At 43.6% G+C, this 26,567-nt stretch overlaps 1 protein-coding gene across 3 annotated transcripts in view; it reads left to right on the top strand.

Annotated features, from left to right (window-relative positions):
* The window catches only part of LOC110528483 (disks large-associated protein 4), a 209,842-nt gene that overhangs the window by 150,795 nt on the left and 32,480 nt on the right, over positions 1-26,567 (top strand). For 2 of the 3 annotated variants that reach the window (XM_036984062.2, XM_036984063.2), the window contains exons 4-7: positions 1,858-3,242; positions 3,993-4,213; positions 9,113-9,275; positions 12,569-12,833. In XM_036984062.2, the coding sequence (XP_036839957.1) occupies positions 1,929-3,242; positions 3,993-4,213; positions 9,113-9,275; positions 12,569-12,833 (1,963 nt within the window). In that variant the 5' untranslated portion in view covers positions 1,858-1,928. Of the gene's footprint in view, positions 1-1,857; positions 3,243-3,992; positions 4,214-7,084; positions 7,181-9,112; positions 9,276-12,568; positions 12,834-26,567 lie in introns of all 3 variants that reach the window. The other variant, XM_090241844.1, reaches the window with a different exon arrangement.

Here is a 26,567-nt window from a genome sequence, read left to right as displayed (position 1 = left end):
TTGACTGACTATTGCTTTCCAAATCGCCCAACACTGCTATTTGTAAGGTTCATTTTAAGTGAATGTTGTGATTTTTGAAACATTCCTAAACCTGTGACCAGAAACAAGCTACATAAGGAAAATACAAGAATAAATGATCTATTGATTCTGTCTCTTCGCAGCAAAATCTACAGAACTGAGATTGTTGTATGTCCCATGCCCCATGTTTGTTTGTTATACAGCCAAAAATATTGGAGATGTGGTTTATCCATACATCTCTGTTTTGGATAGATAAATCTTCATGTTGTTGTTTGTTTAGTGTGTTCCAATTTTCCCAGAAGTGGTTAGATTCTATGGATTCTTCAATTACATTGAGCTGATTTCTGACATGCTATTCCTTCTTTTTCCGTAGTCTATTTCTGTATTGTTTTAGTGATTCACCATATTGAAGATGTAGGCTCAGGTTTTCTGGATCTCTATGTTTTTGGTTGGATAGGTTTCTTAATTTATTTCTTAGGTTTTTCCATTCTTCATCAAACTATTTGTCATTGTTGTTAACAGTTTTAGATTTGAAAGGGAATCTGAGAGGTCAAATATACTGTTTATGATTCTACTGCCAAGTTTGCACCTTCACTATCACAGTGAAATGTATTGTCCAGGAAGTTGTCTAAAAGGGATTTGCCTAATAGTTTTTTGGTAGGTTTCCACACTACATTCCTTCCATCTATAGCATTTCTTAATATTATTCAGTTCCTTTGGCTTTGATGCCTCATGATTGAGTATTGCTCTGTTCAAGTAAAATGTGATTTTGTTGTGATCTGATAGGGGTGTCAGTGGACTGATTGTGAACGCTCTAAGAGACTCTGGGTTGAGGTCAGTGATAAAGTAGTCTACAGTACTACTGCCAGTAGATGAGCTATAGGTGTACCTACCATAGGTGTCCCTTCGAAGCCTACCATCAACTATGTACATACCCAGCATGCGACAGAGCTGCATGAGTTGTGACCCGTTTTTGTTGGTTATGTTGTCGTTGTTGTGTCTAGGGGGGCATATGGGGGAGGGAATGCTGACACCTCCAGGTAGGTATTTGTCCCCCTGTGTGCTGAGGGTGTCCGGTTCTTGTCCAGTTCTGGTGTTTAGGTCGCCACAGACTAGTACATGTCCCTGAGCCTGGAAATGGTTGATCTCCCCTGTAGGATGGAGAAGCTGTCTTCATTAAAGTATGGGGATTCTAGTGGTGGGATATAGGTAGCACACAGGAGGACATTATCCTCTGTTGAGATAATTTCCTTTTGAATTTCTCTCTCTCTCTCTCTGTCTCACTCACACACACACACACACACACACACACACACACACACACACACACACACACACACACACACACACACACACACACACACACACACACACACACACACACACACACACACACAAACATTGACTCTACAATGCCATAGCTGTAGTTGTTCATGACTGCTAACATTTGTTGGTTTCCACAAGACAAAATTAAAATGAACCCCCTGAACTGCATTGTTTCATTTCACTTCCAGTGATTCAACACTGATGTTCACCATGGAAAGCTGTGGGAAGCTGGCTCATTGAGATCTAAATATTTCCTTCACAGCCCTCAGAGGGCTAGTCTGTTTCTGAGCATAAATGGGTGTGTTTGTTTGCCTGAACATTTATGTACTGTATGATCAAAATGGTGTGTGTGCATGCGTGCGTGTTTTTGAAAGTGTGTATATTATATTGTACAATGGTGCCTTCAGGGGTGCGCTCGTGTGCATATTTGTGTGTACAGCATGACAGCATGCATCGGTGCGTTTTGGTCTGTCTGGGCAGAACCTACTCTCGCTGTCTCTCTTTTTTTTGTAGGACTTATCCTCCAGGCCTGTCGTCTCTTCCCGGCTGGGGAGTCTTCTAGAAGGGGGCCCCTCTTGACCACCATGAAAGGGTTAGGAGCCAAACGCAACCGCCATCTGTCTGACTCCTGCGACCCCACCCAGGGCCCCCCGGAGCCCCTGTACTCACACCAGGCCTCCACCCTGCCTCGGAGCCCCTATCTCCTCAGCCCCACCAGCATGGACCACTACGGCACCATGGATCCCCGCCACTACAACCCCAGTATGGAAGCCCACCACAACCAGGGATCCCTGCCCCTGGACTACTCCCTCCCCCTCAACAACCAGCTGTCCAACAGCAGCACCTTCCCCCATGTCCACTACAACTCCCATTATGACCCCAGCGACTTCTCCCCGCCACAGGAGGACAGCATCGGCGGCATAAGTACAGGAACCCTGGGCACCTCCATGTCGATGGGGATGGGGATGCATGGAATGGGAGGCCTACAGAGCAGCCGGGGGGCCATGATCACCAGTGGTTCGGCTACTATCTCCGGCGGGGCCAAGATGAACCGGCAGTTGCAGCCCAACCTGTTGGACCAGTTGGAGAAGCAGCTGCCCGGGGGGCCTCGTGACGGCTTCAGCACACTGCAGTTCCACCGGAGCACATCGGCTGCCCTCTCCGTCGCCTCCAAGCAGCGCACCGACAGCCCCGGGCGCATCCGTAACCTGATGTGCTCCGTCCAGAAGCTCTTCGCCAAGTCACAGTCCATGGACGGTCACAACCTCAAGGGCGTCAACGGGCGTTCAGGGACAGGTAGCGGTAGCGGCGGGACCTCGTCCGGAACCGAGGACAGCGGGAAGCGGGACCGGCGAGCAAAGAGCAAAGACCGGGGCGGAGCCAAGTCAGATGGGGGCGGGACGGGCAAGCGGCGGCCGCGTTCCAACATGTCGGGCTACTGGAGCTCGGACGACCTGGACAACGCCGACCTCAGCAACTACCGCAACCCCATAGCCATGACGCTGGGACGCCCAACCACCCATGCCACCCAGCACACCACCCATGGTATTACCTACGATGCTCAGCAGGGGGCACTACAGCAGCAGCAGGGACAGCAGAGCCGCTACGTGGTCCACAGTGGCTACAACACCATTAGTTCGTCTAAGAGCAGCAACGAAGTCATGAAGTACCAGCAGATGCTGGCAGGACCCGGAGGTGGGGGAGGAGGGGGAGGAGGGATCAGCATGGGAGTGAACACTAATGACTTTATAAAGGGAGGTTCGTGGTCGACGCTGACCCTGGGTCAGCCCAGGCAGGTGCTGCAGAAGGGCCACTCGGCTACCCTAGACCGGTCCATGCTCAAGTCCAAGTCGTGCCAGCAGGAGCTTGCCTGCCACTACCTGCAAGTGGGCCGACAGGTGAGTATTATTTAAACAATTTCTGTTGTCAAACAGTTATCATCATATCGGATGAAGTGCTGGACATAAAACAAATGTGGAGACAAAGAATAAAGCATACTTAAATACAAATATATTTACTGTCAAGACAGTTTGTCAGGTCTGACAAAGATCTGTTTGGATCAAAACATAAAACATAAAAGTACTGTAAGTGTTGGACCATTTGAGTGTCAGGTTGATTATTCCTCCACTATGTCTCAGTCAGCTGTCAGTTTGTTCCGTTTATTTAACTAAAATATGGTCATTTCTGCAAATGTTTTCTTTTATGAGCCTGACTTTATGTGCTGACATTTATGACATACCACTGTAAATGGCACACACAATTCCATGTGACATTAACATGCTGTTATATAAATGTCAGTTCCAAGTCTACCTATAGAATTGTTTTGACTTTGTTTTCAAGTTTGAAAGTAAAGATATTCAGGGAGGAGTTGGTAACTGCCCCGTAGCACTCAAATAATTGTATTTATTTATTGTGTAATCGATAAAACCATATCTATGGTCAAGAAAAGTAGAGTGTGAGTCCCTCAGTGATACATTTTGGATCCTCTTTAGCCCATACTGTAGATACTGTAGATTATAGAGTGAATACTGTAAAACAAATGACATTATGTAAAAAAAAATATTATACTGTCAAAATCATGTCAATATAAATGGCATAAGGATAAAATGTCATATAGAAAAACATATCTGGGTTGCTGCTTCTTGCAGGGGGACTGGAGTAGCACGCTGGGCCGCAGCGGAGGAGGAGGAGCCAATGAGATCCCATGTCGGCGCATGCGGAGCGGCAGCTACGTGAAGGCCATGGGTGACCTAGAGGACAGCGACGACTCGGACGGCAGCCCCAAGCCCTCGCCCAAAATGGCCGCCCGCCGTCAGAGTTACCTCAGGGCCACCCAGCAGTCTCTGAGCGACCAGCTACCGCCACGCAAGTAAGCTCAGTGCCAAAGTTTCATAGCATGGACAATGGACATGTAAGCATAATGACATACAGTGCATTCGGAAAGTATTCAGACCCCTTGACTTTTTCCACATTTTGTTATGTTATAGACTTATTCTAAAATTGATTAAATAAAACATTTCCCTCATGAATCTACACACAATGCCCCATAATGACAAAGCAAATCTATTTATTTATTTATCCGTTATTTTTCCAGGTAAGTTGACTGAGAACACATTCTCATTTGCAGCAACGATCTGGGGAATAGTTACAGGGGAGAGGAGGGGGATGAATGAACCAATTGTAAACTGGGGATTATTAGGTGACCGTGATGGTTTGAGGGCCAGATTGGGAATTTAGCCAGGACACCGGGGTTAACACCCCTACTCTTACGATAAGTGCCATGGAATCTTTAATACAGGTTTTTAGAAATGTTTGCAAATTTATAAAAATAATAATAATAATACCTTATGTACATAAGTATTCAGACCCTTTGCTACTAGACTCGAAACTGAGCTCAGGTCCATCCTATTTCTATTGATCATCCTTGAGACATTTCTACAACTTGATTGGAGTCCACCTGTGGTAAATTCAATTGATTGGACATGATTTGGAAAGGCACACACCTGTTTATATAAGGTCCCACAGTTGATAGTGTATGTCAGAGCAAGAAGTCACAAGGTCGAAGGGATTGTCCGTAGAGCTCCGAGACAAGATTGTGTCGAGGCACAGATCTTTGGAAGGGCATCAATAAATGTATTCAGCATTGAAGGTCCCCAAGAACACTGTGGCCTCTATCATTCTTAAATGGAAGAAGTTTGGAACCACTAAGACTCTTAGAGCTTGCTGCCCGGGCAAACTAAGCAATCAGGGGTGAAGTGTCTTGGTCAGGAAGGTGACCAAGAACCCAATGGTCACTATGACAGATCTCCAGAGTTCCTCTCTGGAGATGGGAGAACCGTCCAGAAGGACAACCATCTCTGCAGCACTCCACCAATCAGGCCAGACAGAAGCCCCTCAGCAAAAGGCACATGACAGCCCGCTTGGAGTTTTCCAAAAGGCACCTAAAGGAATCTCAGACCATGAGAAACAAGATTCTGTGGTCTGATGAAACCAAGATTGAACTCTTTGGCCTGAATGCCAAGCGTCACGTCTGGAGGAAACCTGGCACCATCCCTACGGTGAAGCAGGGTGGTGGCAGCATCATGCTGTGTGGATGTTTTTCAGGAGCAGGGACTGGGATTGAGGGAAAGATGAACAAAGCAAAGTACAGAGAGGTCCTTGATGAAAACCTCAGGACCTCATACTGGGGTGAAGGTTCACCTTCCAACAGGACGATGACCCTAAGGACACAGCCAGACTTGAACCAAATCAAACATCTCTGGAGAGACCTGAAAAAAGTACTGAGTAAAAGGTCTGAATACTTGTGTAAATGTGTCATTTAAGTTTTTTTTATACATTTGCAAACATTTCTAAAAACCTGTTTTTGCTTTGTCATTCAAAAATCGAATTTAAAAAATGATCTATTTGTAGAATAAGGCTGTAACCTTAAAAAAAATGGATAAGGTCAAGGTGCCTGAATACTTTCCGAATGCACTGTATGACTTGGTAAAACACTCAGGTGGAAAGGAACCTAGACTAACAACAATAATTATTATGCATTTCAAACACGCAAGCAAAAACACACACAAATCCTCATGCCCACTCTCTCTTTCTCTCTCAAATCCATACATGTACACACATACACACACAGACTAACCACACACACATGGCCCATGGCACCATTTCAAACGGAGGTGTAACGAGGAGAAAGGAGATGGTCAGGCTTCCAGCTCTTGGCATTCCAGTTAACAGGCAAACTAAAAGAGACTATAGCAAACACACACAGTCAGACAAGCTGTGCTCACTCAAGCGTGGGATTAAGCACTGTCAGACTCCCACCCCCTACACATGCCAGAGCTCCGATTACGGTTTCCTCATCCTTCATTTATTAAACGTTCCCACAACGTAACGGCTTGGCCTGAAATGATAGACTCCTCATACCGTAGCGTTTCCGCAACATCACAAACACGATGCCGCCTTCAGCTTCTGCTCAGACAGACAGTGAGTCACCACAAACTAAGCTATAGTCTCATCATCTCACACTGACTCACTGAGGTTTCTAGCACGTTGTCTCTAGATGACATCTCTTTCTGAAGCAGGCAGACACAGACTGGGCTAGACACAGAGGGACACAATGCATTTGGTATCCTATTAATTTTCACATAATGACAAAGAAAATGAACCCCCATTTGGATGAATAGTGGCAGAGAGTGGGAGCACCAATGAGCAAGCTGCTGTGTTTTGTTTTTAACGTCTCTGTTGATTTGCTCAAACAAAGACATTTGTTGTGTTCTCCGGGTTCTCTGTGGTCAGGGCTGTAATTGAAGTAAATTTGGCCCAATAAGATCTTAAACCTAATTTGGCACAAATGTAATTCCATTGGGGAGTTTAGAGTGGCTGGCTATTATTTGGTTCAGATTGCCACCACAAAATGAGGAAGTCTAAAGGCAAAAGGAATACAGTACAATTTCAGTCCACAAGAGGACAGCAAATCACGAAGCAATAAGCATACATGCCTGGTAATATCACTTTATCAAATTACGTCATTATAGAATCATGTTTTTGTCGACAGAGACAACACACACACCATAATAACGCAGCAGGAAGGTTTTCTTAAAGAAGTAAAAACATGGAGTAAAAAACACTTAAATGAATTTCAAACCTGCACGCTAAACAACTCTAACCCTGCTCCCCTCCCTGCCAAAAAAACAAATGCCACACCCCTGTTCTCCCTCGTGGTCTGCTCCACCCTGGTTGTCAGGAGCAGCAGAGCCCTGGATTACGCCATGCTGCAGGGGGAGCTGGAAGCACTGTGGTCTCCTCTGCACAGTGTGTCCTCTCTGCACCAACTGGGCAGGTCAGTGCTATGCAGCCAGCCAATCACCACCAAGGGGACAGGTTTACGCTTGCACCAGATTGGACGCTGTCCCCAATCAATCAGTCAGTCACCCAGACCCCAGGTCTTGCCCACCTCTTCAGTTCACCCATGCTCCGTCAGTGCCAACGCCATGCCACTCACCACCAGCCCTTTCCTCCAAGCTAATTCTCCCACCCCATAAAAGGAGTGTCATTGCCCAGCTTAGCACATTCCATGCCAGGGGTACCCTGTCTGTACTCAAGGATCATCACAATCACATGACAAGTGCAATGTCATGTCACTATCACTGTGTGCCAGGAAATACCAAAAAATTATAGGCTCTCTTTTGGTAATCCCATTCAGTATTTCTGAGCTGAATTTGGATAATTTTCCCTAATGCTCTTTAATGTTGGCACCATGATGCGTGGAACAAGGCTTTACATATGCTTGACCTGTGTATCATTGGCTTTGCATTGTTTGGGTGCTATATGGGGAATATTAATGTAATGAGATGAGATGGGAGATATATTATTCACAGGTGTTATAATGGGGCAGTGATGCTGACAGGTGATATGATGGGGGCAGTGATGCTGACAGGTGTTAGTAAGATGGGGCAGTGATGCTGACAGGTGTTATGATGGGGGCAGTGATGCTGACAGGTGTTATAATGGGGCAGTGATGCTGACAGGTGTTATAATGGGGCAGTGATGCTGACAGGTGTTATAATGGGGCAGTGATGCTGACAGGTGTTTAATGGGGGCAGTGATGCTGACAGGTGTTATGATGGGGCAGTGATGCTGACAGATGTTATGATGGGGGCAGTGATGCTGACAGGTGTTATGATGGGGCAGTGATGCTGACAGGTGGTATGATGGGGCAGTGATGCTGACAAGTGTTATAATGGGGCAGTGATACTGACAGGTGTTATACTGGGGCAGTGATGCTGACAGGTGTTATAATGGGGCAGTGATGCTGACAAGTGTTATAATGGGGCAGTGATACTGAGAGGTGTTATAATGAGGGCAGTGAGGCTGACAGGTGTTATAATGGGGGCAGTGAGGTTGACAGATGTTAGTAAGATGGGGCAGTGATGCTGACAGGTGTTATACTGGGGCAGTGATGCTGACAGATGTTCTGTTGGAGGCAGTGATGCTGACAGGTGTTATACTGGGGCAGTGATGCTGACAGGTGTTATAATGGGGCAGCGATGCTGACAGATGTTCTGTTGGAGGCAGTGATGCTGACAGGTGTTATACTGGGGCAGTGATGCTGACAGGTGTTGTAACGGGGGGCAGTGATGCTGACAGGTGTTATAATGGGGGCTGTGATGCTGACAGGTGTTATAATGGGGCAGCGATGCTGACAGATGTTCTGTTGGAGGCAGTGATGCTGACAGGTGTTATACTGGGGCAGTGATGCTGACAGGTGTTGTAATGGGGTCAGTGATACTGAGAGGTGTTATAATGGGGGCAGTGAGGCTGACAGGTGTTATAATGGTGGCAGCGATGCTGACAGATGTTCTGTTGGAGGCAGTGATGCTGACAGGTGTTATGATGGGAGCAGTGATGCTGATAGGTAATGAAAGGAACCAGGGATGAGAAGTGACCTAACCTGAACTTCTTTCTACCTTTCTCAATTCCTCTTCCCTATCATCTCCGTTCCTCTTCTTTTCTCTGCTTCTCTCCTCCTCCCCTTTCCTCTGATCTTATCCCCTTCTCTCACATCAACTCCACCCTCCTCCTCTCCTCTCCCTCATCCCCTTCTCTCCTCAAATCAACTCTACCCTCCTCTGCCTCCTTCCCTTCCCTCCTCACATCAACTCTACCATTCTCCTCTCCTTTCCTCTCCCTCCTCCCGTTCTCTCTGATCTCATCCCCCTCTCCTCTTCTCTCCTCCCCCTCTCCTCTCTTCCCCTGCTCCTCTCCTCTTCAGCTGTCTTCCTTCACTGCGAGAGCTGTCTACCAATCGTAGCCTGGACAACCTGGACTGTCTGGGGGATCCGGTGAGGGGCTCCCTGTTCCCCCGCTGGGACGATGAGGACTTCAGCCAGGGAGGCGGCTGCAGCACCCTGGGGAGGAGCAGCTACATGGGCCAGGTCAGAGGTCACCAGGGATGGGGTAGTGAGGTACAACTGGCATGTGACTTAAACTTCTCAGGATAATATTTTTTTTTTCTTCTCCTGATCCCCTTTCAGGTTTGTATATATTTTTTGTGTCAGAATAGTGGGACTGTACAGAAAGAGGGAGATAGATGTAGGCAGGCACAGACAGGAGAGTGACTGAGACAAGGCTCAAACCCTGTTGTCAAATGCTATGCGTTGGGAGCGTTACCACTACACCAGACTCTGGCATTTTAGACCATTTCATTGACCAGATTTTCATTTTAGAATGACCTATCACATAAACTCTCCACTCCTACACCTCAGTAGACTCTGTTCTAGAAGATTTTGTATACACTGGAATCCCAACACAGGAAGACCCATTACCCTTCTACTGACAAGGTCACCATGGTCATAAAGAGTGTGCATTTTACAAAAGGCCTGTCAAACTAGGCTTTACAGTCCATTAGTAAACTCAGCAAAAAAGGAAATGTCCCTTTTTCAGGACCCTGTCTTTCAAAGATAATTAGTAAAAATTCAAATAACTTCACAGATCTTCATTTAAAGGTTTTAAACACTGTTTCCCATGCTTGTTCTATGAACCACAAATAATTAATGAACATGCACCTGTGGAACGGTCGTTAAGACACTAACAGCTTACAGATGGTAGGCGATTAAGGTCACAGTTATGAAAACTTAGGACACTAAAGAGGCCTTTCTACTGACTTTGAAAAACACCAAAAGAAAGATGCCCAGGGACCCTGCTCATCTGTGTTAACATGCCTGCAGCAAGGATGCATGCTGCAAGGAGGCGTGAGGACTGCAGATGTGGCCAGGGAAATAAATTGCAATGTCCATACTGTGAGACGTCTAAGATAGCGCTACAAGGAGACAGGATGGACAGATGATCGTCCTCGCAGTGGCAGACCAAGTGTAACAACACCTGCACAGGATCGGTACATCCGAATATCACACCTGTGGGACAGGTACAGGATGGCAACAACAACTGCCCGAGTTACACCACCAGGAACGCACAATCCCTCCATCAGTGCTCAGACTGTCCGCAAGAGGCTGGACTGAGGGTCACGGTTTTGTCTCACCAGGGGTGAGATTCAATTTTATCGTTGAAGGAATGAGCGTTACACCGAGGCTTGTACTCTGGAGCGGGATCGATTTGGAGGTGGAGGGTCCGTCATGGTCTGGGGCAGTGTGTCACAGCATCATCGGACTGAGCTTGTTGTCATTGCAGGCAATCTCAACGCTGTGCGTTACAGGGAAGACACCCTCCTCCCATGTGGTTCTGAACTGGCAAATCTGGTGCAGTCCATGAGGAGGAGATGCACTGCAGTACTTAATGCAGCTGGTGGCCTCACCAGATACTGACTGTTACTTTTGATTTTGACCCCCTCTTCATTCAGGGACACATTATTCCATTTTTGTTAGTCACATGTCTGTGGAACTTATAACTGTGGAACTGACCGTCTCAGTTGTTGAATCTTATGTTCATACAAATATTTACACATGTTAAGTTTGCTGAAAATAAACGCAGTTGACAGTGAGAGGACGTTTCTTTTTTTTGCTGAGTTTACATGTTTAGCATTTTGACCCCATCTTGGGGAATTTAAAACGTTTAATTCCAAAAATGTGTGTTGATTTACATGTAAATTAGTAGAAGAGTCTAACGGTTTTCTACCGCTGAAGGAGAGGAGGACCAAAATGCAGCGTGGTTAGAGTTCAACATGTTTAATCAAGACCATACATGAGAGCACTACAAAATACAAAAACCAAAACAGTCCTATCTGGTGCAATGGCACAAAGACAGAAGACAATCACCCACAAAATACCCGAAGAACATGGCTGCCTAAATATGGTTCCCAGTCAGAGACAACGACAGACAGCTGCCTCTAATTAAGAACCAATCTAGGCAACCATAGACATACAAATTTACCTAGAAAGGAAACAGCCCCATAAACATACAAAACCCCTAGACAGCTTCCTCTAATTGAGAACCAATCTAGGCAACCATAGACATACAAAACTACCTAGAAAAGAAACAGCCCCATAAACATACAAAACCCCTAGACCAGGTAAATACATAAATCCCCCATGTCACACCCTGACCTAACCAAAATAATAAAGAAAACAAAGATAACTAAGGCAAAGAGTTATTTGGAGCTGCAAGGTACAATGTTAATTATTACACCCCATTATTTCAGAAAGCCTTCCTGTGAAATTTTTACTGTATATCAAACAAAACAGTACAACAATGCAATTGAGTAGACACATGCTGCTGTTATAAATATACAGTACTATAAGACTACTGGAGCAAAAACAGGTCTGGGACCAGGTTATAGATCTCATGCTCTCACTTTATCTCTCTCTTTCTCTCACTTGCTCTCTCTGTCACTGCTCCCTGCTCTTTGATTTGTTACCACTAAATCGTGAGGCCGAGCCAACTCCATAAGTTACAACTCAAGTACCATATTTATTATATTCCTGTCACTCCAACACTGTGTTAGGCTTGCATTTTAGTAAACTTGGTCATGTCCCTCAGACAAATCTCAGTCCTTCATTTGCACTGATGCTCTGATCTAATTTCTCACCAAGTTCATGCGAGTCAATCAAATTACTATTTTTTATGAGAAGTTAAGACATCTTTGATTAATACTATGAAAGTGACACAAACTAATTGGCAGTAAAAAAAAAAATAAATATGTAGCTTGTTAACTACCTTGGACTTTGACTATAAGTTGCTATAAGGAGTTGATTCGGGGTCGGGACAAAGTGTAACTGCTGCACTTTGCTTTCCTCTCACCCAGACTTAATACTGTAATGTGTCCTTTCGGCTGCATTTGATTGTATCCACAACTGTCACACAGGTGGAGCTAGCTCACCCCTCTAACAGACACTGTCAGCTATGCTCTCCATGGCAGACCTGGCTGAGTTCAAATAGTATTAGAAATTTGAAAAACTCAGGGTGTTTTCTTCAGCCTGCCTGAAGTACCCAATGGGTAGTGTTGGCACTTTTGGGACTATTCCATTGCTTCCAATACGCTAGGTAAGCCGGATTAAGCACAGTTAAAGTATTCAAAAAAAATCTAAATACTACTTGAACCCAGTTCTAATGACCATGCCTCTCTTGTCCTGGGTCTAACCATGCATTTCTGTCCCAGTCTGGACATCTAGCCTGAAGTAGGAGCCATGCAACGCTGTCCTCTCACTCTAGCATTGCCACCCAGACCATGATGCCAACCTATGCCACTAGTGCCAACCTGCCTCTCTCCTTCCAGCTGCAGGACCTGGAGATGATTAGCCAATGCTACGATGATAGCTGCTCTGAGTCGGCGTTCCGAGAATCCCACACACTCTCACACTCCCATTCCCAGGCGGTGGAGCCTCCGGATCTACCAATGCCCACGTGCTTCCGATCCCGTAGCCATAGCTACCTGCGGGCCATCCAGGCCGGATGCTCACAGGATGACGACACTGCTTCCGTGGACTCGGATTCACCGCCGCCCACCGCCACTACTGTTCACACCTATAGCACCAGCACTGGTGAGTAGGCTTACCTACTGATGCTGATCAATGGTTAGTTTTGCACTATTACCTGCTAATGGTTGAGCTTTACATTAGGGAGCTGGGTATTAGGTTAAGCTGATTCTAGATCTGTGCCTATGGGCAACTTCGCTGGATTCTTATTGTTGTTGCATTGTCGAGAAGGAACCCGCAAGTAAGCATTTCGTTGGATGGTACCATGTACATAAGACTAATGAAATGTCAACTTGAAAAAAGTGAATTATTGGATTATGGATTATGCAACATATCCTACACCGTCGCTGATTAAATTAAATTCCTGAATTAAGTTTTGTGTTATTGGTTTGTGGCTGCAAACTGTAATGCTGTGAGAAGAGGATTGTGAAAGTGATGTAATCTTATGGGTCGAGATTGACAGAGATTGACCTGGTTATTGGTTATGTTTGTGCATAGAATCATACCTGTGAGCTCTCTCTGTTTGAATGAGGCCTAACCAATAGAACTCTACATGAATCATTTCTTCTTGGCTAGTGACAGTTACCTAGCAATGGCCATTTTGTTTGTGGTGGCTGCAGGGGCGGAGCCAGAGGGGTGTCCGGGATGGACATTAACTTTTTTTGCTCTCCTGCAGAAGCTTTATAACTTTGTATCTGGCTGGTAAGTTCATCTCAAGTGTCTTACAGTTCAGAAAGAGCTGTATCCACAGCAGCAGCCCAGGGAACTACAAAGACTTACGGATGGAAGGTGGGCATGCAGATACACAAATGTTCTGTCATGGTCTATGGATCCCCTGAAGTAGTCTTGGCCACCCCCTGGCCACCCCATGTATAAAACTCTAGTTCCGCCACTGGGGGCTGGCTGAGCAAGTACAGAGGCTGAAATAGACACTCGGTTCGTTAGAACTGACATCGTGAATTTCTTTGCTATTTTGTATCCACGTGCTACAATGCAGGTTACAGTGTGTAATGTTGGTTGTTGTCAAAAGCCTCCACATCGCGGAGCTGTTGACCGTTTTCGCCACGCCACTTGACCCGGTTTAAAGAGACCGTTTCCTGGACAGTAGGCTTTACCAAAAGCTTGCTGTTACTATTTATCGTCTTTGACAGATACTGTTTCGACTTTGGATGTTTAGAAGTCAACAGCTCCTGCGATGTTGTCTTCATTTAAAAAAATGATTTTTTCTTCTGATAGGCTACGAGGGTAAGTGTTTGGTGCCAATAGTGTGACTTTTATGGAAATATCTATCTCAATCGCTTCTCAAGTCCTGAACAGCTTTGCATTGTATATTGTTCGAGCATGTGACGCAAAGGATAGGCTACTGTATATACGATACTGTAGCCGCTGCTATTTGATTTTGAAAGTAAACCTGCGGCGAGGACACAGTTGAGCTCTCTGAGGTATAACATTTGGCCACTGTCTATAGATGCGCAATAATCGGCAATCGAGATCAGAGCGCGCGCGATGTAGCCTAATGTAAAGTCAGGTTTCATTCATTATTGTGTGCGAAAGGCGGATCATATTGTATTTAACTGTACGTCGCAATGGATAAGAGCGTATGTTAAATGAAAATGTATTTTGTTTTGTGTAGGCTATTACCAATAAGGTATCTAGGTGTATCTGAGCAACTTCATTCTACATTTCTGTGAGAAAGAGAAGGAGAAGTTGTTCATATGGATATGTCTTGGCAATCAATTCTCATTGTCAACGAAGAAACCTCACTTGTAATGTATGCTTTTGGCTATGTAAGCTATACAAATAAAATGGGCATAATAGCTATATCGCCCTGAACCAGTGAAAGCAAATATGTTAGTCACATGGTAAGACCGGTAAGACTGACTGGGAATTATGTGACATATTCCATTTGTTTTGTTTAGCATCATTGTAGCCATACAGCAAGGTTTCTCAAAATTGATCCTGGGTCCACGGTTAGTTTTTTGCCTTAACACTACACAGCTGATTCAAATAACCAACTCATCATCAAAAGTGTTGATTATTTGAATCAGCTGCGTAGCGTTTCCCAAATTCAGTCCTCGGGACCCCAAGGGATGTCCGTTTTCTTGTTTTTGCCCGAGCACTACACAGCTGATTAAAATATTAAAAGCTTGATGGTTAGTTGATTATTTGAATCAGCTGTAGTGGGGGCACCTGCCAAGTCCTAGACCTTTGGCCTGGTGGAAGGAACAAACACGCTCCATCATGGGAGGGATATTCCAGGGTGAAAGCTCAACAGCTCTCCCAGAAAAATGTCTCATTAGTGGAATGTGTGTAATATAGAGATGTGCACATATCTTCTGGGTACTCGGTTAAAGAGCATATTTGGCCCCTGTGCCCCTCTATTAGCCACTTCCCCTCTTCTGCTCTCTTTGCTAATCTGTTTCCATGTGGAGGGAGGAGATCTGGAGTAACATCTGCTAAATATGTGTATGAGACCAATAAAATTTGATTTGGATTCAATATGAGACAGCAATGCTCAGGAAACTAAATACCCAATGGGCAAAAACTAGTTGAATCAATGTTGTTTCCATGTCATTTCAACCATCAAAGTCATCAACGTGAGGGAATTTATTTATTTTTTCAACCAACTTTAACCAACATTTTGGTTGATTTCACATTGAATTCACATTAGTTGACAACTCAGTCAAATGTAAATGAAAACTAGACGTTGAACTGACTTGTCAGTAAATAGCTTGTCAGTAAATAGCTTGTCAGTAAATAGCTTGGCAGTAAATAGCTTGTCAGTATATAGCTTGGCAGTAAATAGCTTGGCAGTAAATAGCTTGGCAGTAAATAGCTTGGCAGTAAATAGCTTGGCAGTAAATAGCTTGTCAGTAAATAGCTTGGCAGTAAATAGCTTGGCAGTAAATAGTTGTGTTCTTCACTTACGTTCTAAATCACTTCTTTACATACTTTGGTCTTTTAAAGCCCTTTAATGGAGTTCCATCACCAACAGTGATGTAGGTTGTGGGAATGTGGTTGGCCAATGTCCCTTTTCCAGAAGATTCTCATAGCTAACTGTAGAACGCTATTAATAGGGGACAGACTCACTTGGCTGCGGTGAATCGACTGTGGTGAATGTCGAGAAAATTGTAGTTTTCAGTGATTAAATAGTGGTCCAGTTACCGAAGGGAGCCAAGAAACTGCAGTGTGTAATTTTCCTGACTCTCAGCCCTGCCTAGCATAGCAAAGAGCTAGTGAGCTACACAGTCGGCAGTGAAAGGACTGAGGATGACTCATTCATACCCATGAGCTCATAATATGACACTGAAACCTGGGTGTTAAGGGAGAGGTTAGCTGTAGCTATGTGGGTGTGATCTATGATCCATGAGATCATACCATTCTAAATGACCATCCTCCTCAACTCCTCCTAACCCACCGATGGAGATAAGCTATAGGGACTTTCTCAGCCTCACGATGTGTTCAGTTGGTGTAAACACAACACAGAATTCACAGGACTGACAGGAGTTAATTTGCCCTTTTCAATGTCGACCTTGCTTAGAATAGCAGCGGAATGTCTGGCTTTGGTTGAAGCAAGCCTTGTGAATTCTAGAGGGAAAGTGTGTTTTGTGAGTGAGATTGTGGCTAGTGTGGTCACACTGAAACAATAGTCCTAATTCTTCAGTCTGTTTTACTGTGGGCAGCAGTAATTGAAAAGAGGTTGGGGAGTTAATTTGGCCACTGAATGGGCTGAAGTCCTTAAGGGAAGGTAGCCAAACCACCAAGGCCAGGTCCAATCCTTTATGTTCTGTGGAGAGATTAATTGTCCAAGGAGGATGACAGGAAGGCTGGCAATTCCAAGATGGCAGATAAGCAGAAGCAAGTTAGGTTTTCGGTTGCTAGGATCAGGAAAGCAGGCACCTGATTTGTCTGTCCATTGTTTCTAATTGGCCAATCTCATTCCTATCTACGGTACATTTCCCATAAATTAGCATAGCGAGCCAAGAACATTTGTTATGTTCATTTTGGTTTTGTTTTATATAGTAGTTGGCAAGAGACCTACTACTAAGCACTTTTCTTGGAAGATGCTTAGTGCAATGTTTCTCAAATGATTGGGATTGTACTTTACGGTTCTGTGTGAGTGGAGTCATTTGGACACTACCTATGTTCAGTTATGTATTTTTTTTTCAAATCAAGCCGTCCCTGACCTCCAGTTGTCTCTGGGGAAGCAGGACAAACGACAGTACTAAATACAAGCTGCTGATATGCCTCTACCCCTTTACGTTGCCAGTGCCACAGCATCTGTCTGTTTCTTTTCACCCCTGATGACTAGTGAAAACTTTAGCACCCCCATCGACAGAGAGAAGGCCTTGTCCCACTTAGTATGGTCATTATTTTTGTAATGACAGTGTGCAAATCTATGGAAAGGTGAACAGGCAGGATTTTTTATTATTAGTTTATTATTAGTTTATAGATTAGTTTATAGATTAGTTTATTATTCCGTGACATTATTTTATAGAATGAATAATACAATTGAACAAAGCTGAATAAAATATAAATATTTTCTCCAAACGATTTGAGGGAGTGTGCACATGCAGCTATTCTGTGTTGAGCGGTTAACAAAGAAATAAGTATTCCTGTATATTTAATTTAGAGTTATTAATGTGCCTTTAGTTGTTCTACAAACATTGGGCTATGTTTTGATTTTTAATACATAGTATGGCTGCATGATGAGACTGATGATTTAAAAAAAAGTTGTTTGAAAGGCATGAGCTCTGCTTTGTTTTTTGCACAGGCGGTACTTACTCCAATAGTCTCTCATTCACAATTTGACATGCACTTGATAATGCCTCAAATTTCATGGCGGCATCCCCTTGTGGCCGTAATTCACCCTAAAAAAAATCCTGCCTGCTAATTATCTATAGGCTATGTTTCAACTTTTCAATTTCAAATGATTTTCTAACAAGTTGCATTTTCTAACAACAGTTTGAATTGAGCTGTGTTCCGCCTCCTCATTAATTCACATTCAGCGTTGCAGACACTTTATTTTTGAGGTTTTACTGAGCCATATAAACTTCTCTCTTCGAGGAGAGCCCCCCCCCCCCCCCCCCCCCCCCCCCCTCATGGACTGCACCAGATTTGCCAGTTTTTGCTGTGAGATGTTACCCCACTCTTTCACCAAGGCACCTGCAAGTTACTGGACATTTCTGGGGGGAATGGCCCTAGCTCTCACCCTCTGATCCAACAGGTCCCAGATGTGCTCAATGGGATTGAGATCCGGGCTCTTCGCTGGCCATGGCAGAACACTGTCATTGCTGTCTTGCAGGAAATCACACACAGAATGAGCACTATGGCTGGTGGCATTGTCATGCTGGAGGGTCATGTCAGGATGAGCCTGCAGGAAGGGTACCACATGAGGGAGGAGGATGTCTTCCTTGTAATGCACAGCGTTGAGATTGCCTGCAATGACAACAAGCCCAGTCCAATGATGCTGTGACACACCGCCCCAGACCATGACGGACCCTTCACCTCCAAATCGATCCCGCTACAGAGTACAGGCCTCGGTGTAACGCTCATTCCTTTGACGATAAACACAAAGTTGATCATCACCCCTGGTGAGACAATACAGCGTCTCGTCAGTGAAGGGCACTTTTGCCAGTACCGACTGGTCCAGCGATGGTGGGTTTGTGTCCATAGGCGACGTTGTTGCCGGTGATGTCTGATTAGGACCTGCCTTACAACAAGCCTACAATCCCTCAGTCCAGCCTCTCAGCCTATTGCGGATAGTCTGAGCACTGATGGAGGGATTGTGGTATAACTCTGGCAGTTGTTGTTGCCATCCTGTACTACTGCAAGGACGATCAGTCCGTTCTGTCTCCCTGTAGTGCTGTCTTAGGCATCTCACAGTACATACATTGCAATTTATTGCCCTGGCCACATCTGCAGTCCTCATGCCCCCTTGCAGCATGCCTAAGGTGCGTTCACACAAATGTGCAGGGACCCTGGGCATCTTTCTTGTGGAGTTTTTCAGAGTCAGTAGAAAGGCCTCTTTAGTGTCCTAAGTTTTCATAACTGTGACCTTAATCGCCTACCATCTGTAAGCTGTTAATGTCTTAACAACGTTCAACAGGTGCATGTTCATTAATTGTTTATGGTTCATTTAACAAGCATGGGAAACAGTGTTTAAACCCTTTACAATGAATATCTGTGAAGTTATTTGTATTTTTATGAATTATCTTTGAAAGACAGGGTCCTGAAAAAGGGACGTTTCTTTTTTTGCTGAGTTTATGTAGCATAATGTATTTACAGTTTTATTCACAAGTACTCGTGACAAATAATGCATTCTGATTATTTCATATATTGTAATGGACACCTATGATGTGTGTAAAATACTTTTTTGAAGGTTTTACTGATTATAATGAGCTAATCTATTTGCCAGCTATGTGTGGCGCCATGTTTGTTGACATTATACAATGCATTCTGGGTGTCACGTAATCTGTCAGACCAAAGATGTTATAATGAGGTGAAGGAATGGTTCACTCATCTTTCGGGTAAACTTCCGGAAGTGAATGAAGGCAAGTGGATGATCGTAGACGACACACCCCCTTCAACATGCATACTATAAACAGACCAAACTCATGTTGTCTCCTTTTAATATCTTTGGTTGATGAAAAAAAAAACATTCCAGTGCACAAACTACCCATTTTCAGAATACTTTCGATTTCTAGAAAGAGTTTTACTTCATTATTTCAATCAATGGTGAGCTCACCCATGACTTAATTATAACTTTGTAAAGACTTTGTAAAATGTTTCTGTGAAAAAAAGTGTTGCCAGCTCAAATGCTTATTGTTATGTCAATTGAAAATGGACATTCTAAATAAGCATTCTAATCAAACGTTCTCATCACACCGGTTTGATCATAGGCAACAGGGACCACTATAGATTGATCACACCTGTTTGTTGGTCCGTGTGAAAAGGTTAAATATATTGTTAGAACTGTCCACATTGACTTTTCGTCAGCCAACAAGATGAGTAGGACTAACCAACAGAAAAAACACTAGTCTATGTCAATCTACTATCCCCCATAGTACAAAAGTCAACCTATTCTATTCTGCACGACAAATAAATATTCCAAACATAGTCTGGGACAGTTGTGGGATGGGATAGATCCCAAATTAATACAACCACTAATAGTTTATCAACATTTTAAGCTAAAGGTTTTGATCTGTTGCATCAGCGACATTGCATAAAAAACAATGTCGCTGATGCAACAGATCAAAACCTTTAGCTTAAAATGTTGATAAACTATTAGGCTACTTCTTCACATTATAAGCGCAGCAATGCGCACATGGTACTAGACTATAAGCGCAAATGTTCCATTAGCGGAAAACACCATTATCAAAAGTGACTGCAAATGCAATTATGCAGGTAATGCTTTTATTATAAATGTGCATTATTTTTTTTATTTACCCCTTTTTCTCCCCAATTTCATGGTATCCAATTGGTTGTTAGTCATGTCCCATCGCTGCAACTCCGGTATGGACTCTGGAGAGGTGAAGGTCAAGAGCCGTGCGTCTGTAACGTCTGCTTCCAACTCATAAAACACATAAATCCCCTGAACACAGTTCACTTTCCAGCTCACTCTCGCAAACACATAAATCCCCTGAACACAGCTCACTTTCCAGCTCACATTTTCAGACACATAGATCCCCTGAACACAGCTCACTTTCCAGCTCACATTTTCAGACACATAGATCCCCTGAATGCAACTCACTCTCCAGATCCCAATCACCTGAATTCTGTGTATGACCTTCGGCCTGCCCCTGGACCCAGCAACCTGCCTCCTCCTGTTGTCCTTTACTAATAAACACCTGCTGTGCCCTGCGCTTGAAACCAGCACTCTGTCTCCCATTATAACCATTGCAGCATCCTCCGAAACACAACCCAGCCAAGTTGCGCTGCTTCTTGACACAATGGCCGCTTAACCCGGAAGCCTGCACCAATGTGGTGACCGTGTCATGTAATGTTCATCATAGGTACACTTCAACTATGACAGACAAAATGAGAAAAAAAATCCAGAAAATCACATTGTAGGATTTTTTATTAATTTATTTGCAAATGATGGTGGAAAATAAGTATTTGGTCAATAACAAAAGTTGATCTCAATACTTTGTTATATACCCTTTGTTGGCAATGACAGAGGTCAAACCTTTTCTGTAAGTCTTCACAAGGTTTTCACACACTGTTGCTGGTATTTTGGCCCATTCCTCCATGCAGATCTCCTCTAGAGCAGTGATGTTTTGGGGCTGTTGCTGGGCAAAACGGACTTTCAACTCCCTCCAAAGATTTTCTATGGGGTTGAGATCTGGAGACTGGCTAGGCCACTCCAGGACCTTGAAATGCTTCTTACCAAGCCACTCCTTCATTGCCCGGGTGGTGTGTTTGGGATCATTGTCACGTTTCATCTTCAATGCCCTTGCTGATGGAAGGAGGTTTTCACTCAAAATCTCACGATGCATGGCCCCATTCATTCTTTCCTTTACACGGATCAGTCGTCCTGTCCCTTTGCAGAAAAATAGGCCCCAAAGCATGATGTTTCCACCCCCATGCTTCACAGTAGGTATGGTGTTCTTTGGATGCAACTCAGCATTCTTTGTCCTCCAAACACGACGAGTTGAGTTTTTACCAAAAAGTTATATTTTGGTTTCATCTGACCATATGACATTCTCCCAATCTTCTTCTGGATCATCCAAATGCTCTCTAGCAAACTTCAGACGGGCCTGGACATGTACTGGCTTAAGCAGGGGGACACGTCTGGCACTGCAGGATTTGAGTCCCTGGCGGCGTAGTGTATTACTTTGGTCCCAGCTCTCTGCAGGTCATTCACTAGGTCCCCCCGTGTGGTTCTTGTGATCATTTTGACCCCACGGGGTGAAATCTTGCGTGGAGCCCCAGATCGAGGGAGATTATCAGTGGTCTTGTATGTCTTCCATTTCCTAATTATTGCTCCCATAGATGATTTCTTCAAACCAAGCTGCTTACCTATTGCAGATTCAGTCTTCCCAGCAGGTCTACAATTTTGTTTCTGGTGTCCTTTGACAGCTCTTTGGTCTTGGCCATAGTGGAGTTTGGAGTGTGACTGTTTGAGGTTGTGGACAGGTGTCTTTTATACTGATAACAAGTTCAAACAGGTGCCATTAATACAGGTAACGAGTGGAGGACAGAGGAGCCTCTTAAAGAAGAAGTTACAGGTCTGTGAGAGCCAGAAATCTTGCTTGTTTGTAGGTGACCAAATCCTTATTTTCCACCATAATTTGCAAATAAATTCATTAAAAATCCTACAATGTGATTTTCTGGATTTTTCTCATTTTGTCTGTCATAGTTGAAGTGATGAAAATTACAGGCCTCTCTCATCTTTTTAAGTGGGACAACTTGCACAATTGGTGGCTGACTAAATACTTTTTTGCCCCACTGTATATGCCAGTTAGGCTCTGCACCACTTGTAAAGCGGATTAATGTGCTTAATTTTATTAAGTTATTTGGCCACTTTGGTTGGGGTACAAACCTTATTAAAAATATAGGCCCATGGGCTAGGCTACATAAGGTGTGCAACTGTGATTTGAAAAAGTCGCAAAAAAAGGCATTGTTTCTTATGCTGGGCATCATTCACAAGTGATAATATACTGTATAATTCACAATAATATTGTCATCCATTAGACTATTCTTGATTTAATCTTGTCTTTACATATACTAAATAATATTTGTGACATTTGTTTTGATTTAGAATGGACCATTATCCTGCACCTGTATCCTAACGGGCAACAGGGAAAAATACATGTAATCTATTCACTTAAATAGTGAATGGAGGACGCTTTTCCCTGTGGTTTATTTTCATGCCAGCCAGGTAGGCTATACTCCTGTTATAAATATAAGCAATGTGCTTAATATTAGGAAAGTTGATTAAAAATATATAGTTGGACTAGCCTATAGAAAGCTGATGTGATCCTCGTCTTTTTATTAGTGGCCATCACTCTATTTTCTCCTGCAATTTCATAGCCTATAGAAATGTTGTGCAACATGAGCTCACGGCTCTCATAAAGATTCACCATTACATTTGCATTGCTGTCATATTGATTAGAGGGACAATAGAGGGCTGAATACCAGGCAGTTATCAAGTTTGGTAGGCTACTAATGAACAGCAGCAGCATCAGAGCTTGGAGAAGCCTAATTACCGTGACTAAACGGTCATGTGGAATTTGACTGCCTTTATGACTCGTGACCGCCGGTGTGGCGGTAAGAAAGTCACCGCAACAGCCATACTGCCAATGGGCCTGTAATCATCTCATTTTTTTTTTTGCATCGCCAGTTCTTCTTGGGAGCGAGATCTAGTGGGGGAGAGATTAAGTGATAGATGCTGAATATTTGTTTTAGTACACTGTTTTGTCATTAGTGTTGCTGGGGTATCTGCGGTTCATTGTCATATGTGCTTATTACCTGACATTTTGTTCATTATGTAATGAAGTCCTTGCCTTTGCATCAGTGTGAAAGTTTCAGGTTCTCAGCTAAACAGTAAGTAATTTGTAAACAGACACGTACAATGACTTGTCATGACAACTATCCTGCTTAGTTTGCATCAGGAGGTTGCCTTGCAGTTGGACAGTTTAAGGTGCCACATGGTTGGGTTAGCGTCTGTCCATTATGCAGCATTGTTTACACCTCCAAAAAACTCATGAACTAGTCTCACAAGTGGACAGCTAGACCAATGTCCAGAGGGCAGGATAAGACCAGACCGTTGGCTCCTTTCACATTCCACAGAGTAAACATTTTGAACAAAGCTCCGGGTTGTTGCATAACTTCTGGTTAAGTCAGAACAGCTGCTCTTATTTAATATAATTGCACTTCGGGGATGGCAGCCAGCAATGAGTACAGAATGAGCTTCATTAAGTCAGGAAAGGTATTTAGATTGACTGTTTGCAAAGCCTTAAACTGTTTTGCAGATGGGTTCTGAATGCGAGCTTTGTCAGCATCACAATTCTGTACATTACTGGTGGAAGGATTAGTTGCATTATCGCAGTCATCACACACTGGGCTGACTATGTTGTATGTAAGTGATTAGGCGTAACAGACAGAATTTGGAGGGAAATTTACTCCGGAGACCTGCACTCTCTTCCGCTATCCATATTAGATCTCACATTTAATTGGCATTTAAAGGAAAATTCCACCCTAAAACTATCTTTGAAAGTTAAATATCTTGAAAACTTTGCTGACATGCAAAATATTTTGGGACTACATCAAAAATGGACTAATAAAACAAATGCCAAAAGATGGTTTAATTTCAGTGGCTTCCTTTCCTTCATCTTGACTAATCTGAAGATATCAGGCTAGGGGAAAGCAATATGGGAGGATGCCTTCACCAGTCCATTTCTTTAATGGCAGGTGCAAATGGCCCAGAGAAGACATTTAAAGGAATCTACTTTAAACTATTGAGATGCATGTTTTTGCCTTCTTTAAATGTTTTCACTCTCCTGTATCCTGAGCTAGCCTGATGTACATTGCCTTCAGAAAGTATTCACACCCCTTACCTTTTTCCACATTTTATTGTGTTACATCCTGAATTAAAAATAGAATAAATGTAGATGTTTTGTTTCTGGCCTGCACATAATGCCCCATAATGTGAAAGTGGAATTATGTTTTTAGAAATTGTAATTAAAATTGACAAGTTGAAACGTCAATATATTCAACCCCTTTGTTATGGCAAGCCTAAATAAATTCAGAAGTAAATATTTCTTAACAAGTCACGTAAGAAGTTTAATGGACTCACTGTGTGTGCAATAAGTGTTAAACATGATTTTTGAATGACTACTTCATCTCTGCACCCCACTCATACGATTATCTGTAAGGTCCCTCAGCTGAACAGTGAATTTCAAACACAGATTCAATGACAAAGACTAGGGAGGTTTCCAATTCATCGCAAAGAAGATCACCTATTGGTAGATTGGTAAAAATTAAACAAGCAGACATTGAATATCCCTTTGATCAATGCGAACTTATTAATTACACTTTTGATGGTGTATAAATACACCCAATCACTACAAAGATACAGGAGTTGTTCCTAACTCAGTTGCCGGAGAGGAAGGAAACCATTCAGGGATTTCACACAAGGCCAATCGTGACTTTAAAATAGTTAGAGTTTAATGGCTGTGATAGGAAAAAACTGAGGAAAAACTACTTTGGAGTTACTCCACAATACAAACCTAAATGACAAAGTGACAAGAAGGAATCCTGTTCAGGTTTAAAATAAAGTAAAACTGCAAAAAATGTGGCAAAGAAATTGACTTTATTTCCTGAATAAAAAGTTTGGGGCAAATCCGACAACACATCACTGAGTACCATTCTTCATATTTTCAAGCATAGTGGTGGCTGCATCATGTTATGGGAATACTTGTCATCGGCAAGGACTAGGAAGTTGTTTTTTTATTATAAAAAGGAACAGAATTGAGCTAAACACAGGCAAAATCCTAGAGAAAAATCTGGTTCAGTCTGCTTTCCACCAGACACTGGGAGATTAATTAACCTTTTAGCAGGACAATAACCTAAAACACAAGGCCAAAGGAACACTGCAGTTGCTTACCAAGACGACATTGAATGTTCCTTAGTGGCCTAGTTACAGTTTTGACTTAAATCTGTTTAAATCCATGGCAAGACTTGAAAATGGCTGTCTAGCAATGATCAACAACCAACATTCACAGAGTTTGAAGAATAATAATGTGCAAATATTGTACAATCCAGGTGTGCAAAACTCTTTGAGATATACCTGGGGGGCGCTAGAGAGCGTGCTATGGAGTAGACGTGCTTTGCTTAACCTTTCACAACCTATAACTTCAAACATTGTCTAGCAGTATGACAAAGGGAAAAGGCAGCAAAAAAGGGGGCGCTAAACGAGATAGACAACGAACCAATTTCAACATCGCCGACCCACGAGGAGTTAGCTGAAGATGCTAGCTCCCAAGAGTTCCCCTCAGAACCTACTCAAAGTGACCTACTGGCTGCTATAAACTTACTAAGCAAAAAGGTGGACACAAGGTTGGCTGATATCTAAAAGATTATTGGGACTTTGACTGAAACTGTGAAGGCAACTAAGGGCAGGGTGCATGAGGTTGAGCAGACGACAGTAGATCACGAGGCCAGGCTACAGGACAAAGACACCAGAACATCTGAAATTTGGGATCCAGGAGGACACTGAGAAAGGGAAACCCACTGAATTTGTCTCAGGGCTGATACCGGCATTGCTGGGGAGTGAACACTTCAAAACAGCCATCCAGATCGACCGCACACACAGATCACAGGCAACGAAGCTGGCCAAGGGCGCACCACCAATGCCATTCATTGCACAGCTGCACAATCCCCAGACCAGGGATCACATCCTCAAGCTGACTAGTCAAAATTTCCCCTTTAACTACAACGGAGCGAGGGTGTCTTTCTACCCAGATCTTACTTTGGAGTTGAGGAGTCGTCGACGAGTATGATGAGTTACGCAAGAAATGCAGGGCGGCCAACATCCGATATGGATTCCTCTTCCCGGCCCGGTTTAAGGTAACAGTTGAGGGATCAACACGTACGTTTGACAACCCAAAATTGGCCGATCTGTTCTTGTCAAGCAAGCTCCCTCGCTGAGGATACAGAACGGTTGTGTCAACCGGCTAAGTGGCGAAATACAGGCCAGGAATGTGTTTGAATTTCCTGCCAATGTATTTTCGATCAGAAGATCAGAAATTGGGACTTACAGTGCTGTCAAAAAGTATTTGCCCCCTTCCTGATTTC

The sequence above is a fragment of the Oncorhynchus mykiss genome, chromosome 7 (genome assembly GCF_057628025.1).
Source record: "Oncorhynchus mykiss isolate SJ-2025 chromosome 7, ASM5762802v1, whole genome shotgun sequence".
NCBI classification, from domain to species: domain Eukaryota; kingdom Metazoa; phylum Chordata; class Actinopteri; order Salmoniformes; family Salmonidae; genus Oncorhynchus; species Oncorhynchus mykiss.
The sequence above is the reverse complement of the archived record's forward strand: the minus strand, read 5'-3'. Positions and strand labels throughout refer to the sequence as shown.